This window comes from Coenobita brevimanus, chromosome 98, assembly GCF_032717465.1.
Source record: "Coenobita brevimanus isolate Jiangsu-jjx chromosome 98, ASM3271746v2, whole genome shotgun sequence".
In the NCBI taxonomy this organism is placed as follows: domain Eukaryota; kingdom Metazoa; phylum Arthropoda; class Malacostraca; order Decapoda; family Coenobitidae; genus Coenobita; species Coenobita brevimanus.
Window position 1 is genome coordinate 4,180,957 of NC_137051.1, and position 23,659 is coordinate 4,204,615.

A 23,659-nucleotide genomic window follows, 5' to 3' on the forward strand; every position below is an offset into this window, starting at 1 on the left:
TAGCAAGAAAAGTCTCTGAAAATAAAGAGATGAATTTTATAGGGCAGATGTACTGATTGACATAAGCTCCCAAACAAGTTATAAACAGCACTACTAATATTCTTTAGCATATTGGCATTTGGCAACGTTGGTTCAGCACTCCAGTTACCAATACTGGACTTGTTAATAAAAGCACTCCCCACTATTAACAGCAATAAAGCCAGTAACTAATGTGTCCACTGCTGCCTCAAGTTAAGTAGAAGGAGCAAGTTATGGAAGCACACTACTGTATATACTATATTCATCATTCATGAAAATGCAAGTATTATACTGTAATGCATTTGTATGCTGCACAATGAATGTAAAGCAGGCCCAGAAAAATACTACTAACTTCAAGGGCTAATAATCATTTAGTTCCTTCGTAGGAATTTTTGTAATATTCACTTTGCAAAAAAATATTCTACACTACACATGCAATAAAGGCGGCAATCATGTAGGTACTGACAGGTTCATAGTTAGTCAACTAATACATGGACAATATCTTGGATGATTACATTATTGTGAAGTTTATACTGTACAATTAAACTGCATCTCCCATGAATGCTGCTAACTACTAACTGCACAATCATGGAAAGATTAAATCTGTTGCATTTCTTTACCATACAATTTAAAGACACATGGTAATTCAACCTGAAGAGAGATACCAGCAACTATGAACCTGTATGTTTCAAATATCACACCACATGAGCTTGAAGAATTACAAAACATTCCACTAGAGCGCTCAAGAGAAGCTCCGCACTGTAACCGGCCGAAGCACGTTAGCTACCATTCTTGCCACTCTTGGCCACCTCACGCCTGGTGCTCAGACTCTTGAGGAATACATTCTTCTTCTTCAACTTGATCTCTGGTGTATTGGTGTTTGAGCAGTCCGAATAACTGGCATCATCAGCAGTGAGTGAGAATCTACGAGTTGTCAGATCACACTTTAGCTCCTGATCAGCCATTTGTATTGCTGCAGCCAGCCTGCGGTAGTATGGGGTGGGGGAAGGGTCGCGTGGGGGGCGAGGGGACATAGAAAGGCGAGGGGACAGGGAGGGGCGACGAGTGGGAGTGCCCTCAGTGCTCCCTCCCATGAACTGCATGACGCTATCTCGCCACGATGACTGAGGGGAAATGACAGGACTATTTTCAGGACTCATACCAGGGCTTGAGTCGTCTGAGATCTCAGGGGTCAGGTCTGGTCCTGGATTTTCAAGGGTGAAAAAAAAGGTGGGGAGGGACCAAATTGTCAGGACGAACAAGATGTCAAATGGGTTAGGAGTGGGAAGTTGAAAAGAAGAAGGTAAGTGAAGACAAGCAAAGCAAAGTTTAGAATTTTTAAACCCACGATAAGGAAAAATGTGAATGGTTGTGAAAATATTAGTAGTATACCAGATAGGTAATATTTTAGGATGTAGTTAACATATACCCATTACAAGAGGCAAAGATAAAATTTTGATTAATTCACATCCATATAACAATTATTAGGAAAAAAAATCAGGCAATATAATATTAAAAAACAAACCACATGCAGATAAAAACACAAAAGGAGCACAATTTTAATTTGTGGTTTACACAAAACATGCACACAAGACAAATATGAATTGTTTTTTATTGAATTAACATTAAAAGTAGGCAGCCAGAAAAATGAAGACAACCACCCCAGCATGGGAGGGGGAAGGGGAGGGGGAACATGAAAGAATGAAGACGGTTTGGGTGAAGACAGGCAATGAAAGAAGCCATAAAGACAGAGTAATGGAGAAAGGAAAGAAATGAGGTGATTGTAAAAATGAATGAAGGAGGGGGAGAACAGGAAGATAGGAGAAAGAAAGAAAGGGAGAGACAGGATGAGGGATAGAGTGAATGAAGTGAGAAGAGGAAAAGAGAAGAACGGCAAAGGAATAACAAGAGAGAGAGAGAGAGAGAGAGGAGTAACAGTGAAAGTAGGTGGGAGGGAGAGAGAGGGAGAAAAAAAAAATCCATAAATGATAAGTCAAAAAGTTTTTGCAGGCTATTTATAACATTCAATAAACATCAGTATATCACCAAGCCTACACATAAAACAGCTATGAGACAAAAAAAAAAAAAAAAAAAAAAAAAAAAAAAAAAAGTGAAGGATACATATATATGTACATTCTATAAAAATTTCACTGACATCCATTCTAACTACAACGAGGAATTTGGATATATACTAAACAGTTAAAGAAGACACACTTTGTCAACAAATTTCTTCACTTCTACCATCATAAGCATAGGCATTTTTTAACCCCTTCAGCCTGAAGACATCTTTAATTTTATATAAATGTCAGACAATACTGCTCAGTTCTGAAGAGACCAGTCAGAGTGAAGGTGTTAGAAATAATCATCATCTACATTCTATGTACTTTGCTCTGGATAACAAAAGATTATTTATTCAGCTTAGGCAAGACCCCTCGGGCAGATGGGGTTCAACACAGAGCCTCAAGAAAGACATCACAGTGAAAAACACTATGACAGGAGTATAATAAGTTAGTACTGTACGGCCATTTTTCAGTCTAATGGAAAAATGATGTGCCTTTCATCAAAGTCAGAACCATCTGAAAGTACAGTACAGTATCCTCATACTCTTGCAAAACTCAGGTCTTGTTTTACAGTGTTTACACTTGCATCTCACTCACCTTGATCCTTAAAATGCTTCTCATAGTCACTCTCATTCCACTTGTCTGCTGCCAAAGTGGATGAGTTGAGGGTATTGTTTGGGTCGGCCTTGTTTGAGGACGAGGTCATGGAACGGATGAGGATTGAAGAGCAGCGGACAGCCAGTTCAAGGGCATCCATCCAGCACTTCCCTGCTGCCTGTGATGGTGCTCGGAAAATGAGGTGGGAGGATGGGAGAGGCTGCACCACTGCTCCTGTAAAATAGTTATGGTTGAAGATTGAACACTGACATAATACTGAGCAAAATAATACAAGTCCTCAGTTTAATGTTTTGGATGTGTACTATTATATCACAGCTACTCCCATACAAAAAGTACTGCATATTGGAGAACCCCGCAAATCAGTTTATAAAGCAAGCAAAATTTAACATGCAGCTTTTCTGTAATATATATACTGTGAATTTTATAGACTAAGAATGTCTAAAAGCAACTTATAATAATCACTTGATGAACTAAAAAATATATTAAACAGTAATCTCTTGATATAAATAACTTTTTTTTAATGTTCCTTGTTGCTATTAAGACCACAGTAAATTATTGAGAAAATGCCTGCTCAATTTCCTTTAATACCAATACAGTGGACTAGCCAGTTTCCTTCAATTTACAGTGCCAAATCTATATTAAAAACTGTAAAATTTTTGGAATACATCCTTGACTAATAATGAGGACTGGCTGCACTGTTATTCATAGCTCAGTACTTTGGTACAAGTACAAACATGACACTGTAACATATTATCAATGGCAGTAGCTAGCTCAGAGGGGGGGGAAAAAAGAAAAAGAAAAATTACAGCAATTAAATATATAAATTCCTTTTCCTTCTGCCTACAGGTGACTTTACACTCCCTCTTCTATCTTTCTTTCCTCCACTCTTTCCTCTTCCTTCTGCCTATGGGTGACTCTACACTCAGTGACAAGCTAAATGATTTCCTGTACACCAGGAAACCATTTACCACACTGGGTGGTAACCATATGGCCAAATTATGGCACCAGGAGGTTTAGTGGGTAATTAAGGAGCTCCAATCGGATTGAGCCTGTGTAGGTTTACATGCAAGGGGTGGCTGGGGTTTATTGCACACATAATGCAACTCAGGGATGAGTGAGGCTGGTCACTGCCATCCTAAATGTCAGGACCAACTTGCCTAGCCCCGGGCTCCTACGCTTCTCATGAGGCATCATAGGATTCAATGTTGGATGGATGGATCAACACTTGGAGTTAAATACATAACAACTGTCAGTTCCAAAACTGCTTGTAGTAAATAACATAAATAATAACCTAAAATGCTCATAAATAAATACTTGGTACTAACTGGTACAATGAACTTACATCATCTATCTAATTGTAGCTAGACACTATAATCCTGGAGAGGTGTGGGTATGAATAGACTGCCTTTACGTCACTCTATAATCTTCCATCAGGCACTCCTCTCCATCTCACACCATCTTCATTCATATACCTCTCCACCCTATCCCTCCAGATCATCCTTAGCTTCCCTCTTCCCCTTAAACTCATTTGCTCATACTCTTGTAGTCAACTCCTCCCTCTCCATTCAGTTCACATGGTCAAATTATTTAATCCTTCTGTGGCCGACAATGTGTAATCTGTCAAGACCCACTGGCCAACTCTGTTCCCCCCCCCCCCATATCGAAGAGGAATGTCAGACACACCTTGCAATGCAATTTTGAGCTTCCTATACCCACCCTATGCTGTGCAATGAGGTGCAGAAAGTGTGCAAATTTACACATATCACTCACACCTAGTTGCTGCGATATATATATTTTTTTCTGTTTACGGAAAAACAATGTCAATGGTAGTGAAATGGTGTGAAATGACTAGATATTTGTATTTTGATGTTTATCAGTACATAATATGCGAGGTTTCAATTAGAAAAAAAATAATAATAATTTATTTGCCATTTTTCAGTGTTTACTGTGTTTATGGTAGCATCAAATTATTTTTGTACTATGAGTGGTGGGGTTTGTGGGAAAAGGGAGGCGGGAGGTTATATTTTTAGATCTAAATGAGATAAAGGTCATCCATTGAGTGTACAGGCTGAACAGTGAGGGTTGAAATGTGAGACGACCTGTGATTCATCACTAGCACGAGATGATTAGGGGGGAAGGAAAGGGAGGCCTTAGCACCTGCCAAAACATCATGTGAACACGGCAAACATTGATGTAATGTTAGCACAAGGCAAAAAATATGTAAAATGATCCAAACCAGTATAACAAACCTGAGCAAATAGGTAAAAAAAAAAAAAAAAAAAAAAAGTACAGTATTTTCCTTTTATTTTCATGTCTCTTTTGTTTATGCCTGTATTCATTTATAATCGTAAACAAGGTAGTTGTGTGTGTTTTGCAAGGAAGGAGAAACATGATATTTTCCATCTGGGTTGAGATAATTGGCGTAACTGTGCGTTAAGGCATGGCCATGGGCAAAAATCGTACATCCACTCGTCATGGCAGCAAGTGTGAACTGACAGATGGGGTGAGGAAGTGTAATCAAGGTCAGTCAGTTTAAGGATTTGAATTTCATTAAATCAGGCTTTACTGATCTACCAGAAGCCCTGCCGACATGTCGTAAAAATACCCCCGCTAATACCAATACATCAGTCTTGTATGAGACAGCCCTAGCATGTACTGTATTCAATATGGACGGTGGGTGTTAGTGCCGAAGTGGTGACATGTGGAGATGTATGGTATGTAGGAGGACTGTTGGGCCTTGATAGCAGGCTGTGAAGCCTATGCCCAGAGTCGGACACATGCAGGGGGGGGGGGGGATATCAAGATTTCCCAGACGTCCATTCACTTCCCAAAAGTTTTTGCAGTTTTCTACATGTCGCACTGCCCAATTCAGTACTGTATGACAAACCGACAAACCCCGCAAACATGTAAAGATACCAAAACAAAAATGTGTTTTTCCCTTATTTTCATTTGTTTATTCCTGTATTTATTTATAATTGCAAACAGGATGGTTGTGTGTGTTTTGCAAAGGAGGAGAAAGATGATACTTTCATCTGGGTCAGGCCAATTGGTGTAGCTCGGCATGTTTAGGCATGGCCACAAGCAAAAAAATTGAAAATCCACTCTTCATCTCTTCATGGCGGTAGGCTCTGAACTGACTGATGGAGTGTGTTAGAGTGTAGTGCAGGTCAGTCTAAACACGACCCACACATTTGTTCACTGCTGAAAAATTTTCAGTTTCCTGCAAGTCGCGCTGCATCGACGCCAGCAGCCAAGCTACAGTAAAATGTCAATTGACACCAGCGGCCACGAAGGGGTTAAAGTAATCCTCGTAACTCTTTCCAGTACAACCATTTCATCACTGCAATGCTCCTGGATTCTCTTGTTCAACTTTTATGTCTCCTACTATAACTACACATGCCCCTCTCAGACAACTCACATCCACCTCTCTCATGCATGTCCCACAAATTAAGTCCAAACTTCACTTCCATACATTAGTGTGAGAATCACAATAAAGTAGTGTAATGTAACATTTTTTTACTTCCATGCTTACTCCCCTGTTCCTTGTCAATGCCCTCAATGTACTTGCATCCCTCATTTCCCTACTGTACTCTTTTCACCCTTCATTGTTTTTCCATTCTTGTTCATAAAACTATCTACCCCACACTCCATTTTAACCCCTCCCATTAACCTTCCCCCCTCCTCACCCATAGTCTCTCCCTCTGGCCCCTTGGTAGCCCATATTGACTGTTCGAGGGGATGAAAGAGCTTGAAGCAGAAGCCATCTTTCTTGGAGGGTCTCTCTATCAGTTCACATGTGTTGAGCAGGACAGTGCCAACCCAGTGGCTACTCTGTGGTAAGGAAAATGAACATTCAGGATTACTGTATTTAGCAGCATTCAAGATCACTTAGGAATACAGTATTTAGGAATACTAGGGAAGACTGAAGTGCATTTAGGAACTATGGCAGGGCTTTCCTTATGTTCTTACAGTACTCTTTACAGTTCAGTGATGTTACAATCACATACTTTACTCTTGCTATCTCTAGACAATTTAATATATCTTAGGAGTGATTTTATATGCTGGCAAGATCAAATACAGCCTTCAATAACCCTCTTCATAATTAAGATTCTCTCTTATGCTGAATATACCTATAATTGTCCAGTAGCAGCAAGAATAATCTAAAAAAGTCAGTGGCTCCAAGAGATTAGTTTCTCCTAACAGTGAGAGTATGATACCTAAAAGTTAGGGAGTGGATTGCTAGTGATATATTGTAGTGTTAAGACCAAATCACAGCTGATGCAAGGAAGATTCTGATTTCTGTATACTGTAACAGTTTTTACTGCTTACCATATGGTCTTGGGACATGTCACATCAAAATATCCAGTAATACTATTTCCTAACACTAGTTCCAGATGTGTAATTCTTCGTGGCCCAAAACACAATACAGGTATTAACAGGGAGTGTCAGCATCAACAAAGTCATGTGTATGGCTATGTGACACAACTGGCAACAAAGCTCCTGTGTTGCCTCTCATGCTTTTTCTCACCATGAATTTTGAAATCAATCTTATGAACCCACAGGAACCGATAGTGATGACTATTTTATTTTTTTTTAAGTGCTAGGAAGAAGGAACCAAAGGCCACAAGCCCGCAAAAATTGTTCCTTCCAAGAGAAGAACAAAATACAAGAGAGAGGGAAATGTTTCATATGGTACTGTTAAGACAAGGGGAACTGCATAGCATGGTGAATGGGTTTGGCAGAGTGTTTAAGAAACAGAAACTGAAGTTGAATGTAGGGAAAGGTAAAGTTATGGTCTTCAAGAGAAATGAAGTCACTTAATGTACAGTGAGGCTGGATGAGGAGGAAATGGAAAATGTGAATGCATTTAAGTACTTGGGTAGTTTGATGAGTAAGGATGGAAGTTTAGAGGGTGAAATGCTTGAAAGGGTACAACAGGGAAGAAAGGTTGTTGGTTCTTTGAAAGCAGTGATAAGAAACAAGGAAGTGAGCATGTAAGTAAAAAAGTCGCTGCATGACAGTATTGTGATACCAACTCTAATGTGTGGAAGTGAAGCTTGGACCTTGTTGGACGGACTCAAGTCAAGAGTGTGAGCAGTGGAAAGAAGTTATTTTAGAGGAGCATGTGGAGTCACATGGAGAGACAAACTGACAAATGAGGAAGTGAAGAAGCATTGTGGTGTGGATGTGGATGTGACAGAATGTGTTAGGAGAAATACACTGAGGTAGTTTGGCCATGTAGAGAGGATGGAGAACAAGAGACTGACAAGGAGTATGTGTGTGAGTGAGGTCAAGGGGGGGGAAGGGAGGGAGAGGCTAAGGATGAGATGAAGGGATGGAATGGAAAGGTATATGAGAGAGGGGGGTGTGAGCTGGGAGCAGGGCAGTGAAATGGCTGGGGGACAGGGTGACATGGAGGCGATTTATTTGTGGCCACCCCTTACGAGATTAAGGTGTCTGGTATTAAACAGATAGATAGACAGTACTGTACATAACAAACTTACTTTAACTTTGGCACTTTTGTACAGAAGTAACATCCCAGGCTTGAGGACACACCACAGTTTTGTCCATCCTTTCAAAGTCCCTCGCACCTTGAGCCAGTCAGCTAACACCACCACCGCTGGGTCCTTTAGGGTGCTCAATAACTCCCTTGCCACTCTTTTCTTCTCACGCCGATACTTGCGACGCTGGTCTTTATAGGATTCCTTCCGGGACAAAGGAGAACCCTGTGGAATAACTACTGGTTATTTTGTGGAAAACATGAGAAATTATTACCCATTATATGACATATGAAAATGCCATTGTTGGAATGCTGCTTGTTAAAGTTTTGGGGCCTTGAGAGGTTATGCCTTGCTTGACGAATACAGTATCTAACAAGGAATCATTATTACCGTACAGTACCATCATCATCATCATCAAAACCATCATCATATAACAAAATAAAGTCCATTCTAGAGTTACCGTAATGCCTACAGTATTCTGTAGAACGTTATGACTTATACTTTGTATTCAGTTTAGCTTTCCCCTTGGCAGAATTTATTTTATGAGATGATGTTAGCAGTGGTGTATATCTGTAACATGAGTATGTGTACTACTACACAACAAAATAATTCTGGTAACCACATGGTTCATGATTTAGCCCATTACGGTTGAAGAGTCACACTATCGTGACCATGAAATAGGATACAAAAACCCACACTGGCAGATGAAAAAAGATGTACTGTATTCCAAACAGTTTCGGTGACAGCTGTCGCCCTCTTCAGTGGATCTACAGACCAAAAGTGGTACATAAAAATGCTGAGAAGCTGCTTATATGCAGGGTGAGGACACGTTTTCCTGACCACACCTGATGTGACTTCACCAGACTCTCCTTCTACTCTGTCCACGACCTGAGTGAGGGATTACAAGGGGCGGCAAGGACCTTGCCACTAATCCTCTCATCACTGGATCTAATTTAAACATTCCTTCACTATGGTTAAAATTATTATATCTCTCTATACATAAAGCTTTCACTATCCTACGTTTCTTATAGTTACTACACCTGTACAATATTTGGCTAGAATTCCAGTCGATTCTATGGTCGTTTTCTGAAGAGTGAACATCTATCTATCTATCTATTGCCAGACGCCATAATCCCGTAAGGGGTAGCCATTTGACTCTGAGTTATTTGTTTTATGGGGAGGGGCACTAACCCTCCACCAACCCACTTGTTGACACGTAGGGAGCACGTATGGTTTGGTTATATGGTTACCACCCAGCGTTGTAAACAGTTTCTTGGCTTACAGGAATCCATTTGGCTTGTCACTCAATGTAAAGCCACCTGTAAAGGAAAGAAAAGCAATAAGAAGTGACAGGAAAGATGGGAGAAATAGGAAGAGAGGAGGACAGGCACAGAAAAAGAATGATAAAGGTTACACTGCGTTACTTATGTTGCCTATCTTACAGGCATACTTGTGTTTCTTAATGCGAGTGTCCAAATCCCTTCCAGTTTCACCAATATAAACCAAATCACAGTTTCTACATGGAGTTTTGTATACCCCTGCAGTTTCCTTACTAATGGGTTTATTCTTTACTAGCACTGATCTTAAGGTGGAAGTATATCTAAATGCAATGTTTACATCCAAATCATGACTCACAGACTTCACCAAGTTAAGACTTGACACATACGGAACTATGATGTATGGCTTATTTCGTTGACTTTTGAGATGTTGGTCTAGGTACAAAAAAGGCTTTTCTGGCTTTAAAATACACTTGCCTTATAAACCAACTGGGATATTTTAGATCTAAAAATATTTTCCACATCTTAGCATTTTCCGTATCCAGATGTTGGGGACTACTATAGTCGCGGCGCACGACTCTGAGGTTGTCATTATCGTACCCTGGCAACCTATCATTCAAAAGTGCGTCCCATTTCGTGTACAACACGAGACGCAAGTGATTTGTGTATAATATGTTCTTGTATAATATCATTCATTCATTCACTGCCAGACGCCATGTATCCCAGACGGGGTGGCCAAGGGCTTAGAGTTAATTGTTTTACAGGGAGGGGCACTAATCCTCCACCAACCCCACTTGACACGTAGGGATGCCAACAGCATCTGGTGTTCCCAGGCGGTCACCCATCCAAGTACTAACCAGACCCAACGTTGCTTAACTTCACTGATCGGACAGGAAGCGGTGTACTCAACGTGGTATGGCCGTGTATAATATATTCATGGATAATACTATGATTCGTGTATGAGATGAAATCGGAAGCACTTTTGAATGGTAGGTTGCCAGGGTACGATAATAACAACCTCAGAGTCGTGCGCCACGACTATAATTCTGAGTGCTCTAAGGAATATAGAAGAAATAACTGACATTTTAGCGGAACTGTGGTGATATGAATAATAATGTATATACAGTACAAATTGCACTGGGTTGGTTTCCTGTATACAGAAAAGCTAAGTGTCCCAAGTTCATCCCTGTGCACAAATACAGCTAAAAATGGATGGGAACCATTATTTTCCCATCCAACTTTAAATTTAATTGAGGGAACCAATGCATTTAATATTGTAAGAAAATCGTCAAAGTTAGCATATATGTCTGGCCAAACACACACACACACACACACACACACACACACACACACACACACACAAAATAATCTGGTATTGGTATGTTGATGTGTTTTCATTTTGGCCAGACATATACACTAACTTTGACAATTTTCTTACAAAATTAAATGCATTGGTACCCTCAACTAAATTTAAAGCTGAATGGGAAAAATGGTTCCCTTCCATTTTTAGATGTACCTGTATTTGTGCACAGAGGTGAACTTGGGACACTTAGCTTTTCTGTATACAGGAAACCAACCCAGTGCAATTTGTATATACATTATTATTCATATCACCACAGTTCCACTAAAATGTCAGTTACTTTTTTATGTTCCTTAGAGCACTCAGAATCAGTAGTCCCCAACATCTGGATGTGGAAAACGCTAAGATATGGAAAATATTTTTAGATCTAAAATATCCCAGTTGGTTTAAAAGGCAAGCGTATTTTATAGCCAGAAAAGACTTTTTTGTACCAAGACCAACATCACAAAGTCAACAAAATAAGCCATACATCACAGTTCCATATGTGTCAAATCTTAGCTTGATGAAGTCTGTGAGTCATGATTTGGATGTAAACATTGCATTTAGATATATTTCCACCTTAAGATCAATGCTAGTAAAGAATAAACCCATTAGTAAGGAAACTGCAGGGGTATACAAAACTCCATGTAGAGACTGTGATTTGGTTTATGGTGAAACTGGAAGGGATTTGGACACTCGCATTAAGGAAAACAAGTATGCTTGTAAGATAGGCAACATAAATAACGCAGTGTATGTTCACTCTTCAGAAAACGACCATAGAATCGACTGGAATTCTAGCCAAATATTGTACAAATGTAGCAACTATAAGAAACGTAGGATAGTGGATGCTTTATGTATAGAGAGATATAATAATTTTAACCATAGTGAAGGCATGTATAAATTAGATCCAGTGATGACAGGAGTAGTGGCAAGGTCCTTGCCGCCCCTTGTAATCCCTCAATCAGGTCGTGAACAGAGTAGAGGGAGAGTCTGGTGAGGTCACATCAGGTGTGGTCGGGAAAACGTGTCCTCACCCTGCATATAAGCAGCTTCTCAGCATTTTTATGCACCACTCTTGGTCTGTAGATCCACTGAAGAGGGCGACAGTTGTTGCTGAAACTGTTTGGAATACATCTTTTTTCATCTGCCAGTGTGGGTTTTTGTATCCTATTTGGCCCACTAGAAAATAAATTAACTACAGTTCATCTTCAGAACTGTAAAACAAAACACTGATTTATCAATATCAGTAATATTACAAGAGTTCCATGACTATAATTTCTGGAATCCAAAATTCAGAAACAGTGCTCTGTTAAATTATGTATCGTGACCAATACCTCCAAAGACATGAAGTACCAATTACTGCATACCACATATTGTCTACGATTCACTCCAAGGATGCTTGTTTAAAAGGGTCCTGTTTACCTTTACAGTAGTTCGTTAAAACCATGAACCTCACTTGAATGTTTTACTTGATTTATTGATACACAAAGCACTTGTTAACTGAACTTGTTACACTACAAACTCTTTAGACATTTAGCAGTAACGTACAATACTTTGTAAACATCATGTTGGAGTCATCAAAGAAGATTACACAACATACCACAATGCTTGCATCATCTGACACACCTCTCAAACTTGTGGCCACAGCTGGCAGAAACTGTACACCATACAATTCATCACGATAAATGAACAATGTGCTATTTTTTCATTGTAAAATATCACTACGATTTATGGTTAATATTAATATGAACTACAACGTGCATATACTGGATAAAAATATACAAAAAATCTCAGCATTCTTCAAAGTGACAGTATATTTTGCTTTGACAGTAAGAAGCAATAGATATTCTGCTTACAGCATTGCTCACTCAGTATTTGATGTAAAACACCTGAGGAGAAACCACAGAGGACATAACAATAAATTGAGGGAAGTAAAATAAAAATTAGCCAACTAAGGCCAGGGATGTCTTATTCAGAATATTTTTGTCATCTGCTGATGATTTTATTCAGCTTAGGTTAGGGTTTTCAAAATCAAGGGATTATAATATGTACCTTTAACAAACTCGTTCAATATAAAAGGTCATTCCTATGTTCAGTAAAATCATCTTGTAGCAGAAATAGTAAACTGAAAAGGATGTCATCCTTATTCAAAGGTTTAATGAGATGCATTCCAACTTCCACTATAAAATATAGTGGTCATGTGTTGCATTCTGGTGACAATTCACAGTGCTACCTACAGGGTGGTCCATATATTACATACTCCAATTCTCCAGTCTTGCAGGAATGACTGAATTAGAATTACCAGTATTTACCCCACATCAGGGGGTGACAAGGGAGGGGGCAGTGCGGAGCAGCGTAAACATGGTGGCACTGTGTACCCTGGAAGAGGAAAAGCAGCTGTGGCATCCACCCAGGAGCCAAGCCTCATAAATTTAATTATTTCCCTGTCTTCTTAGTGTGATTGGAAAAATATATGGAACACTCATTGACAGGGTTAGGCATATAACAGAGGAGCTAGTTGGAGAAGAACACGGGGGGGAAAAGAGTATGTAGATCAGATATTTGTTCTATGATGTTTAGTGGAGAAGTATCTAAAGAAGGGAAAGAAGGTGGATGCTGCCTTCATGGACTTGGAGAAAGCTTATGACAGAATTGATAGGCAAGGTATGTGGAAGGTATTAAGAATATATGGAGTGGAGGGGAAATTTTTCAGTGCTGTGAAGAGTATGTACGAAAGAGCTAGGGCTACAGTGCGAGTGGATGGTGAGCTAAGTGAGTTCTTTGATCTACATGTGGGACTGAAACAGGGATGTGTGATGTCTCCATGGCTGTTTAATATATACATGGATGGGGTTGTAAAGGAGGTGCAAGGTAGGGCAGTGGATGTGGGGGTGGCTCTAATGAATGAGGGTGAGATGTGGAAGATTCCGATGTTGCTGTTTGCTGATGATACAGTATTGTTGAGTGAAGATGAATGGGAGTTGCAAGGTTTGGTGAATGAATCTGGGACAGTGTTTAGGAAGAGGAATCTGAAAGTTAACATAAACAAGAGTAAAGTTACGGTGTTTGAGAGGAATGAAGTCACAGAATGCAAAGTAAGGTTGGATGGTGAGGATATGGAGAATGTGAGTGCATTCAAGAACTTTGGTAGTGTGATGAGTAAGGATGGAACTTTTGGGGATGAAGTAGTTGAAAGGGTACAGCAGGGAAGGAAGGTTGCTGGTTCACTGGAAGCAGTGATGAGAAATAGGGAGGTGAGTATGGAAGTAAAGATGTCACTGCATGATAGTACTGTGATCCCTACTCTGACATATGCAAACGAGGTATGGACCTTGCTAGGGGAGGAACAAGTTGAGAGTGAGAGCAGTGGAAATAAGTTACTTGAGAGGAGCAAGTGGAGTGACTTGGAGGGACAGGTTGACGAATGAAGAAGTGAAGGAATGTTGTGGGGTGGATGTGGACGTGGTTGAGAAAATTAGGAGAAATACACTGAGTTGGTTTGGACATGTGGAGAGAATGGAGAATGAAAGACTGACTAAGAGGGTGTATGTATGTGAAGTGGAGGGAGGAAGAGGGAGGGGATGATCACAGATGAGGTGGAGGGATGGAGTCAAGAGGTATATGAGGGAGGGGGGGAGTGAGATGAGGGGAGGGTAGTCAAATGGTGAGTGACAGAGTGACTTGGAGATGTTTTGTCTGCAGCCACCCTTTGTGGGATTAGGGCGTTAGGCTAGAGACAGAGATAGATAGATAGCTCACCAAGGGATACTGGTTCCCTGTACAGTGTCCTGTGCTGTACCCGTACGACAGCCCCACAGAGGCAGTTGCTTGCCTGTGACTGATGGGTCTGTTTGGCAAGACAGACTAGGACTGAGCAACAATCTAGCATCATCTTCTACTTTTCATTACCCTTTTTACACTTTATAATGTTTGCTTTTTTATGGTGGTAACCATATAACCAAATTTTGGTACCTGGTGGTTTAGTGGGTAATTACGGCACTCCAATTGGATTGAGCCGGTGAAGGTTTATATCCAATAGGTGGTTTGGGTTTATTGCTTGCGTAATGCCACTCGGGGATGATTGAGGCTGGTCACTCTCATCTTAAATGTCAGGACCAACTTGCCTAGCCCCAGGCTCCTACGCTTCTCATGGGGCAATGTAGGACTGGATGATGAATGAATCAATCAATCAATGCTTTTTTACATCAAGGGGCTGAATGGTCAATTAGTTATTTCCTGAAGCAGCCAAAATGTCTTCACTCTTCATGAAAGCTGACCCCACATTGTGGGGACAGCTCAGTCAGCTTTCATTTCAAACTGAATGCACAATATACAGACCATCCAGTATATAACTCAATATTCTATCAATAAATATCTGTACCGTACAACTGCCATACCAGACTGTACTGAAAGACAAAGTATTGGGAATGAACATTACTTATCATGCCAAGTAACATCTGTCAAACACCAAATGGGTTAATAAAGAAACTAGGAAAATGTTAGACATTTGTTTACTATGCTATGAAAACACAAGCTATTAGTATGACACAAGTTTAAAAGAAAGGAGACAGCTTGATTGGTGCTCTGGGAAAAAAAAAAAAAATACAGTATTGTAAAAATAAGTGATACTGAAATTATGTACACAGCAGATCCCATTAACTCAGTGCTGAACTTGAACATTAATCATCTCCTGGCATTTCTGATCAGGTACATGAACTTCTTTGATATTTTGAACAACGGTGATTTTGTTCTAGTTACAAAAGATGTCATTGGAATCCAATTAGCAAGCTCTGTTAACACGACAGGAATAAGAACGCAAGAACTTATGGCTGTAGACTGTTAATGTGGCCCCTCAACTTTCTATGTAATTACAATACTGTATTTTACAGCAGAGTACAAGATCTCTTCCTTTTTTACTAGTAGACATGTTGTGATTATCAACTCAGTTAGCAAGGTTGTAGTATTGATAGTAACATTTTAAAGCTAACAACAAAGCACTACAATGAAACACACAGGTATGTCTGATATTCCAACATGAACATATAATCACAGTACTGTATTTCAAGACAACATTTAAAATGTCCATACTGCACAATATTAGGAGACACATCAAAAACGTGATGAAATGAATCCGTCAGGGTGAAATGGTACCAGTTTAATGAATTATAGAACAAGTATGATATAATGTATATTCCAAAACAAACACACACACTGCATAACTAAAAAATTACTACTGACTAAAAGCCAAGCAAAGCTGAAGCAGACACCACTATTGCATGCCATTCCTATGCTGCAGAAATACATTACCTTCATTTAAACTGGACAATGTTGGGCCCCTCAAGCAGAGATTGAGAAATGGTGTGCGTGAGGCAGCAAGAGACAACATAAAAATTAAAACAGATAACAGAAATAATGTGGCAGGTACATTACATAGAATATGAGTAACTGAAGTACAGAGGATATACTTAACTGTAGAGCAAAACACATACGTACAAAAACAGATTTATCGAGAGAACTCAACAATAATTGGAATGCATTTACATGATTTTTAGTAAATATTTGGAACAATGGGGAAATGCACAAAACACAAAAACAATGTATGAGGCCAATAAAAGATTACATAATGTAGATGAAGAAAGCTTTGAAATAAAATCTAGTGAACTGGATAGGGTTTTTGAAACATGGGAGAGCTTAATGTGTAACTTTTGATGAACTGCACGAGGACAGAGCAAGACTTTGAATAATGGAAAATATTTACAGGATTCAATTTCCATATAACAAAGAAACTTACATGAAATAAAACATTTAACACAACAATAATACAGAGAACAACATGAAATTAACATTAACAGATACAAATGCCAATTATGAAGCAAATCTAAGAAGCTGATACTAAGAGAAATTTGTGTTTAATAAGAAACGGAACAAAAAAGCAATCCAGATCCAAGCAAATGGTGAATGACGCAATAACTATAGTAATTACTGTATTAGATACTGAAACCAAGAAAATTTAGGAATCTAAGGTATCTATAAATAATGGTCGAGGCTTAATTCCAGAAATCATCGAGGGTGATTGTGAGAAAAATCCCTGCAAGTTTTTCTATCAACACTGATCATCACTCCCCAGACAATTCAAGCTGCTGTCTTTCTTGTAGAGCCAGGGAATTAACTCCTTCACTCCAGTGACATACTGTACCTTACTGGTCTATCCCAGCTATTTTCAGGCAATATTATTTAGTTTGGGGGAGATCACCTGCAGTGAAGGGGTAAATGAAGGCTATATCTAACCCTCCCAATTCAAAGACTCCCTCATGCTGAATAAAACCATCTGAAGGTAACAAGAACACAGAGTAGGTCACTGGACTGATGGAGTTATGTACAGTACTGTATCTTCCTAAAGTTCGGTGCAAACACTGCATGAAAGTCAAACCATGAGATATATTAGTACAATAAAAGATTTAATCATGTTTTGTAATAATCTTCAGACAAAACTAGGAAGACAGTAGATTCCCTGACTACTATTTATCCATTCATCTCACTACAGTATAGGCCTTTCTCTCTTCATTTTCCCACCAGCTTAACTTCCATACAGTTTCATCATTAACTTTTTACTCTGCATGCACACCATTTTTCCATCTACCATACTCTAGTACAGGTACAGTCAGGGACTAAGGTTCTAATATTTCACTGCATCTGCTTCACACTTAAGGCTAGTCCGTTCCCTTCCTCTACCCAACCAACTGTACATCATCTATGGTCAGAAGGACAAGTCAAGCCTCCCTTGGCTTGGTATGATTAGCCTGCAGAGGGTAATGAGAAATAAAAATGGTAGAACATTTGATGAACTGATGTCCCTGATTGTTCATTCTTTCCAACTACAGTAAAACAATTACTGTACAGTACTGTACACTGTGTCTACACCCTTATTCTTCTGTCTGCTTATCTCTCTTGGTAACTATATATGCATTCATATAGTTCACCCACTCTGCTTCATAAAACACCCTCTTCATGGACTCCCTCACACTATCAACCAATTTTGTGCCACACTTTTCCTACCACACTGTGCAGGCCCATACTCTTATTAACTTCCACACTTGTACCTACAACCCATACCCATATCAAATGGCACAAATATACCTAACAATTATACCTGTTTTCTAATCAACTTGCAGACTTCTCTGCTTTCATAACATCCCCAAACAGTAAAACACCAGTGAACGACTATGTCTACCTTACACTTGACCACTGCTCGACAAATTGTGATGCCCACCGCATTTTCTCTCCCACACACAACACATCCTTTTAACTTTCATCTCACTTAGAATGCAGATACAAATTGCCTCACATTCACACTTGCTCTTAGAATTTCATACACCTTTCTCTCATCATCACCATCATCCCCCTTATATTCCACATGGCAATACATAGCTTCCATTCATTCAGTTATCAACTTCCAGTCTGTCCCATCAGAGGATTATCTATTAAGCTTGTCTGAAGGGCAAGGCACCAACCCAAGCCCACAACTGCCAAGCCAGCCACTGGTGAGGCTATAAGGATACAGAAAGGTAAATAAAAAGATTTGGATAGTGTGACTTAATGTACCCAGTGAGTGTGGTTGAGCCCACTGCTTGAGGATGATGCGTGTGACCAGCTAACAGGTTTTTGACCCCGCTCCACTCTCAGGGAAGCACTTCCTAGGCATGATGATAACCAACCATTTCCTACCTTGAAATTTGGAATTGGAAAATTATCTATCACTTTAAATGGCAACAATAAGATACGTTGCTTTTAAACCAGCAGAGCTACAATACATGAACTTCATCATTTTCCCTGCATGCACCTATCTTTTGAGAAATGAATGGTATATCTTTCACAACTCTCTTTTCATGTTCTATGATAAAAATATAAACTGTACCGATATACTGAATAGGATCCAGATGACATCCTATGCTCTTTGCTGTGAATCATGGACTTCACAGTAAAACTAGCAAATGGAGGTAAACTTGAGCATAGTTTGTAGAACTAAACAGCATCCACGTTTCAGTTCATCAGTTCTCTACTTGAACTCTTTCTTAATACTGTACCTGTATGGGTTGATAGCTCTGGGGAAAAAAAAAAAAAAAAAAAAAAAAAAAAAAAAAAAACTTTTTACCCCAAGTGATTTGAATAATAATAACATTCACGCAGCAACAGACTTACAGTAGTTATTAAAAATCAGTTAGGTTAGTCAGTCTGTCGCCTATCAATGGCAATAACATCACTCAGTTTAAAGTATCAGTCTTTCAGCAAGTTACAGCATTATTCAGATTAAAAAAAAAAAAAAAAAAAAAAAAAAAAAAAAATGGCATATGCTAACAAGTGTTCCAACTGGTCATCATATATTAAATCAAATAAGACTGTTGGTCATTTTGTGGCATGAAAACCAGTTATCCATACATATGAGCCTTTCAGTAAATAGGTGAGCAAAAGGAGTACAAAATATAGCAATCATCAATCAGTTAGGTATCTAAGCAGTCAATCGGTCAACTACCCCAACAGTCAGTTAACTATCACCAGTTAAAAGGTCAGCAACTTCAATTATCATTACACTAAGTGAAAAGCCTAATGGTTTCCTATAGTGATGTATCGAATACCAAATTTTAGAGCTCCACGGAGGCGAAGCCGGATATCTATTTCTCATAAAATGCGGTTGTGGATAAAACTGCGGAGGTTAAGATATTAATTTTTGCAGATGCGGACACAACTGCGGATAATTTTTACCTCCATGTCCGCGGTTGCAGACGCAGAAGCGGATTTTTTTTTTACACATATTACAGTACATTATGCAGTTAAACTGAGAGAGGAGAGAAAGAACGAAGATAAGAGCAAAAAATAGATTAAAAAGATATAATGAAAGAAGAGAAGAATGTATATCTTTTGATAATGATTTTAAAGAAATAACAAAACTCTTGTCATACTATGAAATAGTATTGGCTTCAGTCCAGATATGCCTATATGCTAACATGGCACGTGTAACTATTGCGAGAGAGAGAGAGAGAGAGAGAGAGAGAGAGAGAGAGAGAGAGAGAGAGAGAAGAGGAACAATAAGAGATGGAGGGATGAAGAGAGCTAATAGAGAAGAAAACAGAAAGAGGAAAAGGGACCGGTAGGTGAGAGGAACGGAGAGAAGAGTTGTGGATGAAAAGGAGAGAGAAAACGACGAATTATGACAAAAACAGAGAGGAGAAATATTGGATGGGTGGAGATATGCAACCTCTGCAGTTCTTTGACGCGAAGGCAGATTATTATGCCGGAGCTTTTATTATCTGAAAAAGCGGTGGCGGATAATGATGCGGAGCTTTTGTTGTCCGAAGATGCGGACGCGGATACTAATGCGGACATTATTTTCACTGCGGAGGCCGTGGAGGTGGAGGCGGATATCTGATAGATCACTAGTTTCCTGTACGCCAGGACACCATTTACAACACTGGGTGGTAACCACATAACCAACCCACACGTGTTCCCTATGTGTCAGCAAGTGCATTAGTGGAGGGTTAGTGCCCCTCCCCAAAAAACAACTAACTCAAAGACAAATGGCCACCCCTTACAGGATTATGGTGTCTGACCACAGATGAATAGATGACAGTTAGCCACTGAGTCAGTCAAGTCATCTACCACAAGTCAGTCTGTTAACTACCCCAATGGTTAGTCAGTAAAATATCATACCTCAGGAGTCAATCAGTCAATTAGCACAGAAATCAGTTAAATGTTATCATGGTCAAACAGCACCTATCACGGGAGTCAGTCAACAACCATGAGTCAATCATTCAACTGGCCTGACAGTCAATCACTCAACTATCATGACAGTCACCTATCACGGCGGCCAATCAATCAACTATCATGAGTTATGGCAATCGGTCAGCTATCATGACAGTTAATCCATCAACTATAACTATCTATCTATTTATCTATCTATTGCCAGACGCCATAATCCCGTAATGGGTGGCCATTTGATTTTGAGTTATTTGTTTTACGGGGAGGGGCACTAACCCTCCACCAGCCCACTTACTGACACGTAGGGAGCACGTATGATTTGGTTATATGGTTACCACCCAGCAGATAGTAATTAATCAACAATCATGACTGTCATTCTGCTAGTCATATTCTCAAAATCACGGCTGTCACTCTGTCAACAAATTCAGTGGCCTCGTTTGTCACTCAACTATCCTAGCAAGTTTGTCAGTCAACGCCCAAACTGCTGTTAAAACAACTACAGTACTCAGACACATAGACAACCACTCACATGCCTAACTGCCACTCAAATAACCAAACAATCAGTGAAACAAGCACTCAGACACTGAACCTACCCTCTGGTGTGGTGTGTCCGGCATGCGCATGGTAGATGTCTCAGAGTTGGCATCATAACCTGAGGGAGGGAAAAATATGTTAGTTACCCATCTCCTTACCATTTTCTAGGAACTATTTGACTAAGATAACTTTTATTATTATTATTATTATTATTATTATTATTATTATTATAACAAGCCAATAGGCAACAATGGCCAGCTCTAAGTGGACCAAGCTTTGTCAGCAACCGGATGTGAGTTTTGGTGTGAAAAATAATTTTATAACCACTCTTAACCCTGCTTGTAGATAGTGCTGCCAGGGACCAGAAGTAAGTTTTGGGACCTAAACTCAGTCCTTTAAGAAGGTACTCCTGGACAATACTCCATCCACCGTTCATGGCACTAGGTTAAAAACCTTCAGAGCCTTAGCATTTCACGAGAGAATCAAAGTGATTTTAGCGATTTTCATATTTTTTGCACTTGATGACCTCTGAACCCTAATCTGGCAGATATACAGTAGGTCATGGATGTACAGAGCACACCAGTAGTACTCATTAACATCTATAAGCACGCAAAGTTTCATTCTATTTCATCCACCCTCTAGGGAGCTAGGGAACTTGAAATTCGTGGAATGGCCCACCAAAGGTACAACTTCTACGTGGCGCTGCCAGCGACTGAGAGTGAGTTTCAACGCAAAATGTCAATTTTATATGGAGGTACTCCAGTGCAACATCCCACCCTAGAATCGTGGCCCTGGCTTAATAATCTTCGGAGCCTTAGCATTTTGCATGAGCTAGTCATGATTTTAGCTATTTTCACCATTTTCGCATTTGATGACCTTTGACCCCTGACCTGGCTAATGTGGCACATAGGTGTGCAGTAGAAAGCTGTAGCACTAGTCAATGTCTATAAGCATGCAAAGTTTCATTCAATTCCACTTAGCCTCTGAGAAACTCAGAGGGCATTTTTAAAAACCGATACTGGTTGCTAGGGACGCTGAGGCCAATCTTCACAGGGTTGCCACTCGAAAACTAGAGGGGAGAGGGGAAAATGGATGGCACACTTCCGATGGGTAATGACCTCAAAATTATGCATAAAAATGTCAGAGCTTTGTACATCCATTAGTACTGCTTCTACAGCTCAAAACATCTATCTATCTATCTATTGCCAGATGCCATAATCCCGTAAGGGGTGGCCATTTGATTTTGAGTTATTTGTTATACGGGGAGGGGCATTAACCCTCCACAAATATATATATATATATATATATATATATATATATATATATATATATATATATATATATATATATGCATGAAACATTTGGGACTACAGAATGAAGGTCACTGAAACATTAGTGTCTGACCTACCAATGTTATGTCAAGAGGTGTCATATTGCCAACTAGCAATATTCTCTTGCAAACACATAGCAAATGTTATGTTCTTATAAACACTGTTCATACACAGTGAGATGTTGGTAAGCATCAGCAGCTGATTGAATGTTTTCAGTAGGCATCAGATCCCCTGGCACCAATACTTTTGTGACTCATAGTACATGACGATAGAGGGATGTAATAGGCAAAATAAATAGGTGAGGAAGAGGTGTTACAAAACTTCCGAGATGACATGACATACTTCCCTCTGCATCGTTAAGAATTAACAATAAGAACATAATTTATGAGTTATGAGAGAACAGTAAATTAGATTAACACTGTATATGGTTACTGCAATGATATTTCCAACTGCTGCTGATTATACAACGGCGGAAAAAAGTCAGTTATTCTTTTCCAAAGGTCTGATAGAATAAATACATTACTCTTGTAATGATACTTTTACTAGTATTAATGGTACAAAAAAAAAAAAAAAATGCCCCAGGTGTATTGGAACAAGCCTTTATCTAAGAGGGTAAGTTGGTGAAATTATAGAGTAGTGGGAAGACAGAACAGACTAAGTGAACAAAGAAAGTAGACAGAGTAAGCAAGTGGGTATATCAATTAAACAGCTGGACAGAAGTTGTATGCAGCCTTTATGGATTTGGAGAAAGCATGTGACAGGGTGGACAGACATGGAATTTGGAAAATATTAAGAATATATGGAGTACATGGGAAGCTGCTGAATGCCGTAAAGAGTATGTATGATGGGGCTATGGCTGCAGTGCGTGTGGATAGTGAATTGAGTGAATTTTTCTATTTGAACGTAGGATTGAAAGAGGTGTCATGTCCCCACGGTTGCTACCTTGACCAGACGGAGTCTGGCAAAGTATTGTTTTTGGTCGAGCTTGTTTGTTTGTTAGCAACATTACTGAAAAACAGTTGAATGAAATTATATGTAACTTCAGGATACTGTATATGGGCACTCGTCCCAAAAGAAAGGGAATAAATTTTGGAGGTAATTGAGTGACCGTGAATGGTAAAAATCAGGGTCACAGACTTTCAAAGAGCTATAACTGGAAACCAGTTGAAGATAGAGATATTTACTATTAACAACATACAGGAACTCTTAATATGGGCTTTCATTTGGC

At 39.4% G+C, this 23,659-nt stretch overlaps 1 protein-coding gene and 1 pseudogene across 2 annotated transcripts in view; both read right to left on the minus strand.

The window, feature by feature from the left end:
• Orp8 (Oxysterol-binding protein-related protein 8) overlaps positions 1 to 23,659 on the minus strand; it is a 234,742-nt gene that overhangs the window by 34,339 nt on the left and 176,744 nt on the right. For both annotated transcript variants that reach the window (XM_080283821.1, XM_080283822.1), the window contains 4 exons: positions 21,160 to 21,218; positions 8,201 to 8,422; positions 6,383 to 6,527; positions 2,676 to 2,909 (listed from right to left, as the gene is read on the minus strand). In XM_080283821.1, coding sequence (XP_080139947.1) covers positions 2,676 to 2,909; positions 6,383 to 6,527; positions 8,201 to 8,422; positions 21,160 to 21,218 — 660 coding nt within the window. The remainder of the gene's footprint in view (positions 1 to 2,675; positions 2,910 to 6,382; positions 6,528 to 8,200; positions 8,423 to 21,159; positions 21,219 to 23,659) is intronic.
• LOC145414337 (5S ribosomal RNA) lies at positions 10,283 to 10,401 on the minus strand (annotated as a pseudogene).